This window comes from Parasteatoda tepidariorum, chromosome 6 (genome assembly GCF_043381705.1).
Source record: "Parasteatoda tepidariorum isolate YZ-2023 chromosome 6, CAS_Ptep_4.0, whole genome shotgun sequence".
NCBI lineage: Eukaryota > Metazoa > Arthropoda > Arachnida > Araneae > Theridiidae > Parasteatoda > Parasteatoda tepidariorum.
In genome coordinates, this window is record NC_092209.1 from 19353400 (window position 1) to 19366143 (window position 12744).

Genomic DNA, 12744 nt, shown 5'->3' on the forward strand with positions numbered 1-12744 from the left:
TTTTTAAATTTAATTAGCCACAATAAAGTAGGAACGTTGCAATGCTACGTGCTACATTAACGACGTCTCTAGAGTAAGTTCATATAGAAATCGCAGGTATTAGTCTCATACAACAACGCCCCCTATAGTTCGTTGCGATCGCGAATTGAAAACACCATCCATTGTCAAGTGTGCTTCTTATTATCTCTCGGCTTTCGTGCCTACTTTGCAGTTCTTATAGATTTTTTATTTTTGTTGGCAACAGCCAACCTAGTTTCAGTTTTCGTATCGTCTACAGCCGATCGGTAAAACCTGTCAAAATGTCAAACAAGAATGGAAGAAATGCGCTTTCAGAAATTAATAATGAAATTTTGACTGTGTACGAATATTGCTTAGCTGCTGGTCTCACTCATGATGAGATAGTTGAGAAGGCAAAGCCATTAATTTTGCCCGTACAAAAATTAGAATGGAAAAGAAAGTTTCTGATGCTACTTAAGATTGGCATATGCTGTCTTGCCATTTCATACACATTGAGTTCTGACACAGTTTCGAGATCTTTTTTGACGAATACGAGATATTTTATGTTTAAGGTAATAATTGCTGAATTTAATAAATTCTGATATATGCTTTAAAAATTTTATAAAAATAATCACCTAAACCGGTTTTATTAATAATAAATCGTACACATTATAAATGTATTACCAACTTTTTTTCTTGCAACAAAAATCTTCATATTAATAATTACTATACTGTTTTTTTTCACACACACACATATATAGATATATATAACGGAATGAAAAAAATATATACTGAGAAATTTTTTTTTGCTACTATTTTATTGAAGTTAACAAATGACTCACTGAAAATAGTTATTAAAGTGTTATAATTGAAAAAGTTACAGAATGTTTCGTTATTTTTTAATTGTAGTATATTAAGTCACACGATTAACATAAAATTTTAGTTTTATAAACATTCATAATATTAATTTTAAAAATTAAAATCGTAGATGTTTTTTTCAGAAAGATATTTATTTCAGTTTTATTTTTTGTAGATTTTACCATTTTGGGACTGGACTGAATTATATTCTGAAAATTGTTTATTGGAAAATCCATTCTATTCAAATGAAGAAGTACTTATCTTTGATTGCAAGGTACTGTAATAAAAATTTGCAATTTTGAATCTATGAATTATTAAAAATATTTAAAAATAGATATTTGATCATAACTGTTTAACTTTATTTATTTTCCTTAATTTAAATATTTTCTTATATAATTTTCTTAATCTTCATATTCCCTTAATATTTTCTTATTGTATCATAGACTTCATTAATTTTCACATAAAAGAATTAATAAAATGTTTCCACTATTGATCAACTTCAAAGTGGTCTTTGTTAATTTTTGTCACACTTTTCCACACAATTTCATTTTTAATGAAAACACTAAAGTATTTTAACCAATTTCTTCATTAGTGCCATTTTTAACTTTATACTGGTAATAATTCATTCATAAATTAAATATGTTGTTGTTTTTAATGCTACTTGCCAACCAGCAAGCCCACTTGGTGAAACCAAGTAAATTTAAGACAGAGGGTGTGTTTGTATTTCAGTGGTGCCATCTATGGGCAAGAATACAATTTCAGACACACACACTTCACAGCCCATTTATAGGGTGAACCCATTCATACATCCACTATTTGTAATTTTTACCTGAACCAAACAACCATCAACCTCTAATTCAGTACCCCCAGAGGTATTGATTTGTTATGGGAACATGGAGGACTTTATGACCCGATAAGTTTAACTTGCACCATTTACTATACAGGGAGTCTTCAGCCTGATGGGGATCGAACTCACGACCTCTTGGACATGGGTCTAACCAGCCTACTCCCGCCACAATTATAATAAAGCAAGATGTGTCTTTAGAGTATATTCAATATTTTGCCATTTTTTTCTTAATATTTTAGGTATGTGAAGATGTTTTTGATGTGGACTATTTAAATCGGACTTCACCCGAAGAGATCTCACAATATTACATGCAAAGAAATATTCCAGTTATTGTAAGAGATGCAATGTTTGATTGGTCTGTCATGCAAGATTCTTTCAATATTTTAAATATGACTGAGGTAAGATTAAAAACTTTTGGTTGAATGATTTTTAAGTTTTTTAATTCTAACTAGACAGTATAGTAAACAAGGGTCAAAGTATTTACTTATATATTTTATTTTTGAAGAACTTTTTAAACAGAATTAAATTTAAAAGGGGTTTAATTTTTTTGTGTTTAGCGTACCTTAGGTGTTTTTAATAGATCCTGATGCAAAAGTTACTTATTAATATTAGTTCTTTAAAGATATTAAAATAGGGATGATAATAACAATTATGACTCAAGACTTTTTATTTCAAAAACATGTAATACAATAGGAGGAAAACGCATTTTCCTCCCTATAATAAATCATTTTTATTATTTTGTCTTAAGTAACTTCCCTAATACATATCTATAAATCCTTCAATAATGTTGATTTCATTCTGTAAATTAGGCAAAATATTGAGATTAAAATGTACTTAGCATAGTTTGTTATTTCTGATTTCCTGATTACAAAAAATTTATAGTGAAATGCTGAGAATTTTTTTTTTAATTGAGTTAATATTGCTTAGTATTACAATTACTACAAATAGAGTTCTCGAGAGAAAAAATAAACTGAAAGATAATCTAAAGGGTTTTTTTCCAATTTGGTGGTTGTTTTCTTTGTTTAATTTCCCAAAAAGTAGAGGCTGACAAAATTTTGGTCTCTAATTTACACTAATATTGCAATTCTATCATATGAAAAAAATATATGAATTTTAGTGAGCAATAAGATTTTAATTAAGATTTAATTAAAATACCAAAAATCTCAAACTGAATCGAAAATATAAAGGTAAACATAGATATGATACATTTACTTTTAAACATATGATGTTAATTAAAGCCTGTTTTACATAACATTCACATATATTATTGTAAAGTTTTTAGAGTGCATTAGTTTAATTAAATGTGTAAACTCTGTGAATAGTGTTAAATAAAGTCTTTAAAACAAAAAAATATTATAAAAACTATGCAAGAAATATGATAATTAAATATTTTTATAGGGTTTTTATCATCTGGATGAAGATGTTTGCATGTTTCAGTCTAACTTAAATGTTGAGAATCATCAGATGCTTTTTCAAAAACTACTAAGTCAAGATCTTCAAAAGTGGTATGCACATTGGTAAGATCAGCTATTTATAATGAAAATCATCGTAACAAAACTTTTTAATTTAATTTTACTATACATATATATAACTCCAGCACATCTATTCTTTCATCTAAATACTAGATGCATCACTAAAAAGACTCTATTATTATAAAATAAAGTGGGCCATCTAATTAATTTTAAATGAAATTAACTTTGAATTATTCAGAAAACTTTAAATAAAAACGTATTAAGTACATACAATGACTTCTAGTTAACGGAACTCTTTTTAAGTGTCGGATCTGAAGTTAGTAAATTCAATTTTGTGGTTTCCGTCATTAAGTAATGGTAATTACTGTTAAAAACGCTTAGTGTCTAGAACCAATTTCTTTACATTTATACATTTTCTTGGCTATTACAGAGATGCCAACTGCTCTGGATACGCCAAAATAATTTTAAAAAAAGGGTAAATAACTACAAAGCAAATTTTGCAAATATTTGAATATTTTTGCTTGCTTTTTAAAAGGTATAGCATGACATAAGTAGTATAAACTGGTGAATTCTATAAGCCTATGAATTATTTAGAAATAGTGGTTGATTAAAATCTACTAAATTGAATTTATTAAACCAAGAATCACAATTGATAAACTACCACTTTAAAAAATATATTTGCTGTCCGGAGCAAGTTGGCATCGCTGCTATTACACCAAAGTAGTTTTTTTTTCTTTTTCTATAAGTTTTCAGTCTGCAATAGATGTGTTGTTGCAAGACGTGGGTTAAATTAAAATTTTTAGAATACATTTTTGAATGGGGACAACATAGTTGTTTAAATTGAACAAGGACCAGGTGTGCATGTCACGTCAGTCCTAAACTGTGTGGAAAAAATGAAATGAACGATAGTTTTTTTAAATATTTTATTCAGCTCTCACCTTTAAATTAGTATATGTGGACATCCCTTATCATGCTTTACAATTGGTATTATTGTTTCTAACGATGAAAATTATAAACTTCATAAATTAAAGAAAGGTTTTAGAAAGAAGAAAAATAAAGAATTAACCTTAATCAACAATTGTAGAAAATTCTTTTCATGGCAGGTTAAATAAATAAAGGTTGCAGACCGCAAAATTGAGACTTCTGATTTGATTTAAGATATGTTGTAACATTTTAATAGACCAATAAAAGCCTATGTCACGGTATCTATCTCAAATCAGAAAAACAAATATTATGGTTTATATTCAATTTCATCAATTTAGAACAATAATTAATATTCCATCAGTATAAATTTTACAGATTAATTGTTAGTTACGCGTAATTTCAAATATATTCCTCTTTTTTTTTTCAGTATGTGTTAAGTACTATAGATTGTTTAAACCATATAACACATTTAATTAATAAAATCATGAACTGTATTTAGAAACCTTTATAAAAGCATCTTTTTTTTTCAATTAAGATAATCTAAGATATTATTTTAGGGGAATTTACAAGTATATTAGCTTAATGAATGATTTACACAAAAAATTAAACATGGTAAGAGCTACTAAAGAATTAAAACTTAAATGCAAGTATGGATATAACTTTTTACAACTACAATGTTTTTAAAAATCCTATTTTTTAAACAGTAAAACTAAAAATTAATTTTATCTACCATATTTTGATAGGGCAAAAATGTTTAAAACTATTTTCCAAACATTGCATGACGAGCTGAATATTTCTCCATCTTTACATACTAGTCATTTGATCCTCCTACTAGTGTAAAAAAATATCCTTGTTTACCCCTGCGATTATATATATATATAACCAATAATTTGAATGTTTAACCACAATAAAATTTACTTATTCTTAATTACATTTTTTCTCATAAAGGGAAAACTGTGAAAAATCTACTCAGAAATTTGTTCGGAAATTTTATGCAAGACCATATTTTCTGCCAGGAGTTGTGCAGATGACAGAAGCAAATTGGATTCTTATGTCTTCCAACTATATTGGAAGGAAATATAAAAAAGTAAGTATATTTTTCTGCTTTTCAAAAAAGATCACAAAATTTGTTCTTTTTATCAAAAACATTTTTTTAAAATCATATGTCAAATAAGACTGTTCCTCATCTTCTAATATTAAAAGTAATTTTAATAATTTCAAATTCGTAACATTTAATCAATGCATTTTTATGTTTTGATAACTAACAAAAAAAATTTATTTACACAAATATATACATAAATGTAAAATAGAGTAATTAATCAACAGGTTTCAGTTTCTTTTTCTTCTTCTTCATTGAACTTTTAGTTGAATGAGCATCAGAATTATCAGTTTTTTTCGACTTTTTCTTTTCACGAGAAGGCTCATTTTCACCTTTTCTTTTCAGGAAAGTTTTATTATCCCTATAAAATAAATATCGTGAGCAAATATTTTTTTAACAAGCGCACTTTTAAATTTAATTCAACCATAAATTATTTACATAATGAGCAAGGTATTATGTAGCACAGATTTCATTAATTCCATAGTTATCCATTTATACTGGCTAAACTAATTTAATAATGGCTTTTATGATCAATGCAGCCAGGCTAACTACAGGTTATTATGAAAATTGAGAAGTTAATTAACTTTACTGATTATCTAGTCTACAAATGTGATTTTGCTTACATAGTCATATGTTACATAGTTTACATAGATTTTTTTTAATTGGAATTAAATTAGTTTATAGAAGTGAGTCTCAACCACACAGATAAGCAAATAATGTATGTGTTTAATTATGAGTGTCTCTTAATGACATATGAGCAATGATCAGAATAAAAAATACTCATTGTTTTAACTCATTTTAGATTGATGTGATGCCTTCTGTCACAGTTATGTGGGTGGCTCAAATCAGAGGTTATAATAATATTCAGTTCCTACCTAAAAACCCTTGTCATACTACATGCAATGTAATTGAAGATACACTTGAAGAAGGAGAAATCGGTGAGTAGAAAATGCAACATGTAGTATATTTTTTTTATTTTATCTTTACTGTATTCTTATTTGTAAAATAGTGTTACAGAAACATTATTAAGCAACAAATTTAATAACTATGATAGAATATTACATATTTTAGTATGAAATAATCAAGCAGATAACAGATATGATAGGTAGACTTTGGATTCAAAACAAAGGATTATCAGAAAAACTATTTTAACTTTCATAAAATCAATCAAATGTGAAATATTAAATGTGATAAGTCTTTTTTATTTCTAAAATAGCATTAATAGTGCTCATAATATATGAAGATCAAGGGGAAAGAACGGTTTAGGTCCATCTTTCAGAAAAAAGTCCAATCCTCCTCAATAATAGTTTTCTCTTAGAATCAGTTTTCATGGACATTTACCATTCTTTTCTTACATAATGCTATTTTTCTGTAACTATTGAAATTTACAATCAATCATGCTCTGTAATTTTTTATAATTTTTGTTCTGCTGGAAATCGTAATAAATAAAATAATACAAGGCGAAAAAAGCACAATAAACATGAAATATACTTTAAAAAAAAAAAAATATTAAATCAGTTCCTTTGGTTTAGTTTAGGAAAAATTAGATTGGGAAACCCATAAGTTAAACTACTTTTCAATTTTGAAATAGCAAATGAAAAAGGTAGATAATTTGATATATTTTTAGAAATATCTGAAGTCAAAATGCGTTTTGTGATAAATTTTAAGAAATGTTAGGTGCACAGATTATGAAAATTGGATTTTTTTTATTTCCTTAAAGTTAGTATAATGTTTTATTTACTGTTGGGATTCAAAGTCTCAATGAGAAAATGTTATATTTTATTTATGGTTTCAACAACCTCTACATAATAAATAGATCTTTAAAACTTTAAGTTGTTAACTCTATGCAAATATTGATTTATGGCAACTTTTCCCATTAAAATTTTTGTTAGATGTGACACTAAAAATTTTGGTTCAGCTGAACTTCAATTTCTAAAAATTTTTCTTAAAATAATTTTTTCCCTTTATTTATTGCAAAAAATAATTTATATATATTTTTTTCATGATGATCATTAAAGCAAATCAACATAAGAAAATTTTGAATGCTATCATTATTAATATTGCTTTATGAGTTTACACTTTCACGCTTTTTTTAACTACAATTTTATGCCCAATTCAAAATTAATTTAATACATAATTTACATCTCATTCAACACATTTTCAGCCTTTCTTACTCATAACAAAGTTTTTAATAACATAAAACAACAATGTTCATTTAAATGTAAGATAGATATTTTATATTAAAAATTAACAGTAATAGATTATTTTTTTGGGAGAGGGGAAGATTACAAATTTTGAAAAAATGCAAGTAATCTAGTTTAACATATTTAGAATAAATGAATGTTTTGAATGATATAAAATTTTTTGTATTTTATTTTAGCTTTATTCAGCCCAACAGTGTGGAACTTTTCATATTTACCAGGAGAAGGTACTGAAAATTTAGCAATTGCAGTTGGAGGGTTAGCAATATGATATGAAACAAAGGTAGAAATTACTGAATCTTGTCTGGTGGTTAAATAAAATGCCAAATATTAACTGTCTGTACGAAATAATAAATGGGTTTTAAAATGCCTGAAGTATGTTGTTGATGAATTACAGGTATTATATTCTTAAAAAACTTTCTCTTTTCAACTTAGAATAAACTACAGTTCTGAAAAAAAAAATGGATAAAGTTTAATATGAGGGCATACAAACTGAAATTATTAAAACAGATCACAACAAGTAAAGAAACAAGACTTTTCTTCTTCGTAAGTAGAAATATTTGAGGAAAATGTTTATCTATTGTAACATTGCATTATTAATTATGCTTTTAAAAGCAGAGTTCTGGTAAATTTGAACAAAAATTTTCATTCCAAATATTGTTATTTTATTGAATAACATAAAGAAAACCAAACTATTTTTTTTGGCGAAGCAACCCCAACTATTTGGAACAAAGTGTACTAGAAAGTGTTTTTTGTAACACACAGTTGGTGAAATGTGTTCATTTTTAAAAGCTACTGCTATGTGTAAAGAGTTTAAAAAGTTCAATCTGTTTAAATAACAAAGTGCACAGATTATACCCCCTCCTTATGCATACCTGCCAACTCTTCCAGATTTTCCGGAAGATTTTATTTTCATATTTAAAGTGGTAGCAATACTCGTGTTATTCCAATTAACTTTTTGAATTATAATGATAATTATAAATGAGTTTGACCACCACTACATATAAATAATTACAATAAATATATAAAAGCATAATAATCCTTGTGCAATCGAATTTCAACGGGATCAAAATATAAATATATTTTTGAGTCAGATTGTTTTTCGTTTATTGTTTTACAACCACTCTGAAAATCCATTCTCGGAAAGAGTAAAAGTTGGTAGGTATGCTTATGTCTATTTATGAAAACCATGACTGAATTAAAATTAGATACTCCAAGAATAATATTCAGCCTCATATAAACATATGATTTAGAGTTAAATTAAAAAAAAATTGAAATAAAAAATATTGTCAGCAGAATTTTGCTCTTTCATTGAAATAAAATTTTATATGAAATACTATTGAAAAACTCTAAAACTGATTAGAGCAATTTAGACAAGGCTGAAACAGTGGAAATAGTTCCTAAAAATGATGAATAATCTACCATATTTATTGCACAATGTGCCTTTCCATGCTAAGAAATAATAGAGTTGTTACACAGATTTACTTTCTAAGTTAGTGTTTGAGAACAAAAATTTAAGTTTAAGCATATTTTATTAAATGAAAAAATGTCAATATTAAAACAGAATATAATAATTACCTCTTTTTACCAACTTTCCCAATATCATAAGCAGTAGAAGTGGATATTTTTTCCCTTTTTATCGGTCTTACAATATCATTTTTCTTCTTCCTACAATTAATATCAATCCAATTTAAAATCACAATATTTAGATAAAAACTCTTAAGTCTACTAGTTAGAAAGATTTAAAACTAAGACATTTCAACAAACTTATTGTTATGAAAATTTAAATTAAAAAGAAGCAATTATTAAGAAAAATATGTTTATAACCTTTAAAATAATACCTAAAAATAAAAAATTCATGATTCTTATGGGTTATACTGATATTGTAAATATTTAATAATGTTAGAAGTTTATACTAATAATACTATACTTACTTTTTAGTTTTCAGACTCATGATATATGATGGGACTTCACATCCAGCATTTTTAATCACTTGAGCAATACTGAAAAATCATATTAATTAAACTTTAGATTCTACAATTTCAATAAGTTTACTGAGAAATTTTGAAATATGTATGTAATACAATAAATAACTTCAATAAAAAAAATCTATCTCTCTTATACATAATAAATGTATGTTTGAACTATCATTGGAATAAAAGTTTTAAAGGAAGGGAAGTTTCAGAACAACACAAAATCCAAAATTTTATTCAAATGATTTTGCAAAGTGTGAGAATATACAAATTCAAATTTAATTACATAGATTAATATAAATTTATTCATTAATAATATAAATATAGCTGCCTACGTAATCAGAAAAAAATCCAGTTAATTTTACGAACTATAAATTTCATGATATAATAAACAAAATATTTTACATAATAAACAAAAATTAATTAAATAATAAACAAAATATTTTACATATAAGGAATTTTATTGTCATCAAAATACAAGAACTTTATTGCACTAATATCTATAAGTGGTCTGCAATATTTTCCATTTAAGAACAACATTAAATGAACTAGAAATGTTTTTTTTTCTTTCAATGTTAACTTATTTTGAATAGTAATAGACATTTATTTTTGAGAGTTATATTTTTTAATTAATTTAAAAAAGGAGTTCTAGATAAAATTAAACAGAAAATTTTAGAACAAAAAAAAAAGGAAAGCTTTAAATTGATTACTATAAATGAGGTTAGCTTCATTATATATGAGTAATACTTATTTAAATATTCACACAAGCAATAAATTGTGCAAAAATTCTATTTCAATAGGGATTTTTTTCTCAGGAAACTAACTTAATTTTAGGGAATTTTCTAAAATGAACAAAACTCAGATGAACTCTTATGAAACTAGTATACCAAGACAAACTGGCAAAATCCAGTAGTCTACTGGTAAATCCAATAAGGTTGGTAGCTATGAATAAATTTTAAGATTAATAACATAGATTTTATTAGGAATAAGAAAACCAATAATAATTTATTTTGATTTTGTTTGTAATCTTACTAAAAAAATTTTATAACCAAATAAAAATTTACTTATTCAGTAATACTTGGGGGCTGTATTCTAATTATTAACTTAAATTTATTTAATTTAAAACTGAATTTCATAAATTATCCAGTCATTAGCATCCAATGAGACTCAATATTGATTGAACATAAAGTTTGATAATACAGGTAATGAAAGTAATGAAGGTAGCCATGCTGTGCCTAACTCAATATTAAAATTTAAAAATTATTGATATAACTCTTCATAATAAAACCAAACAATACTAGAAACTATCTGGTACAAATAGGAGAAAAATCACTTCAGTCTTGTGGAATGAGTGTTTACCTTAAGAAGATAAGGTAAACACTCATTAAAGAATAATTAAAAAAAACTATGAAAAAAACTAAATTGGAAATATTTTAAAAGTACATAAAATGAATCAGTAAAATATTGAAAACTTTTTAATTCGATTTTGAAGAATTTTAGAATTTACATAGTGAAAAAAAAATTAGAACCTTTTCAAATTTTCAACATCATCTGTGGTGAAAAAAGTTATAGCTTTTCCTTCTTCTCCAGCTCTTCCAGTACGTCCTGTTGTAGAGAAAAATAAATAAAAAAATATTTCAAATTTACAAAAAAGATTCACTCAGTAAAAGATAAAGTAAAAATAGCAATGAGATCTGATAGTAGGCGGGATTGAATTAACTTAAACATAAAAAAAAAATTACACATTAAATTAACTATTTAGATTTTTAAAAAACATTGACTGTTTCATTAAAAAAAAAAAAACCAAACTTAAATTATTACCTAAAAATACAACATGAATGTTGAGATTTGTAACACATAGTGTTAATTAGTCTTTAATAATAATGTGTAATTTTAGTATTAAAAGTATTTATTATTATTTTTAAAGAAAAAAAAAATAGTAACAGCTATTTAGCTGCCAAATATACTGGTATATAGCCAAATCAGTATTGGGGAGCACAGACCTATTCCAATGATTTTAAAATGAGTAAAATAAGAAAAAGTCTTATTTTATGTTTAACTTCCTTTAGCATTTTATTTTTATCTTTACTTACAAAAAATGCCACAAAAATAAATTTTACAAAAATCTTTGCAAAAAAAAGGACAAAGTTTAATTTTTTAATAAAGTAAATAAATCTATTAACAAATAAATTAATTTTGATCACTTAAAAACCTGTATTTATATTTCTTATTTATTGCTCTAAACAAAAAAAAACAGATCTCTAGATTCCAGATAATTTAACAAAATGACACATAGAAGATACTTAAAATTCATGAAATTGGATTTTTATTGTAAAATTACCTATCCTATGAATATATGCTATAGCTGTAGCTGGGAAATCATAATTGATAACTAGATTAACTCCTTTGAAATCAATTCCTCTTGCCATTAACTCAGTACAAATCAGGACCCAAATTTTACTGGATTCAAACTTTTCAACAACAGAATCTCTTTCATCTTGTGGAAGATCAGCATGTATAACTCCAACTCGTTGACAATAATAAACAACTTCAGAATAGAGTTCCTTGGCTCGCTCTTTGCTTTGTACAAAGATGAGTGCGGGAGGCATGAACCCCTAAAAAAATTATATGCAAATAATAAAATATTAAGAAAAAAGTAATTCAGTTTCTAAGTTTTGAAATGGCATTTCACTGACATTATATTAACTTTCTGACAATTTAAAGACATATGTAGAAAAAATTATCTGAAAATTTTTTTTTCAACATGCATTTTTTTTTTTAAGTACTTAACCTATACCTGCAAAACATTGGAGAAATAAAATAGTGAGATTTTACGAGCAACATTTTTTAGGTTACAAGCAAAGTTTTGATACATCACGCATAATCATGTAAGTCAAAAAGAGAAATTCAAAATAGGAAATTATATAAGCACTTACATTCAGCAATGTCAAAAATATGTATATAAATCTTTATCTAAAGATTTTTTCCATATCATTATTAATAATTACTTAAACTATTAACACTCAACATACTGCAGTACTGGCAATAGCACTATCTGTTGAGGAATAAAAGAAGTATTTTTGCCATCAGCAGATATTTTATCATCAAAATTTTACTTTTTTTAAAATTTTTTCAACAAATATGGAGAAATTTGAGAATATATAGGTAAAGAGGAAATAGTCTTAAAATACAGGAATCTTCATTAAAAAAACAGGAGACTTAGCATGGATGTTAACTGCTTTTGTTTTTGTACATGAAAGACAGTCACTTTTATGCCGTAACATTTATAAAATTAAAAAAGAGTAAAAGATTTTTTTAATCTAATTCATTTTTTCTCCCAATCAATACATAAAAGAATATATATATATATATA

At 25.6% G+C, this 12744-nt stretch overlaps 2 protein-coding genes across 2 annotated transcripts in view; one reads left to right on the forward strand and one right to left on the reverse strand.

Annotated features, from left to right (window-relative positions):
- Window positions 1-283: 283 nt before the first annotated feature.
- LOC107449656 (uncharacterized) lies at window positions 284-7773 on the forward strand (the record flags this gene model as incomplete). The annotated part of the gene is given in 7 exon segments (XM_016065252.3): window positions 284-569; window positions 1031-1129; window positions 1942-2100; window positions 3101-3219; window positions 5047-5185; window positions 6000-6135; window positions 7578-7773. Coding segments are annotated over 7 exon segments (1014 nt in total). The 3' UTR covers window positions 7670-7773.
- Window positions 5343-12744, reverse strand: part of LOC107449655 (DExD-box helicase 52) — a 19514-nt gene continuing 12112 nt past the window's right edge. Inside the window, exons 10-14 of the mRNA XM_043054766.2 lie at window positions 11713-11986; window positions 10901-10976; window positions 9333-9401; window positions 8977-9066; window positions 5343-5558 (exon numbers count right to left, since the gene is read on the reverse strand). Of these exons, the coding sequence (XP_042910700.1) occupies window positions 5414-5558; window positions 8977-9066; window positions 9333-9401; window positions 10901-10976; window positions 11713-11986 (654 nt within the window). The 3' untranslated portion in view covers window positions 5343-5413. The remainder of the gene's footprint in view (window positions 5559-8976; window positions 9067-9332; window positions 9402-10900; window positions 10977-11712; window positions 11987-12744) is intronic.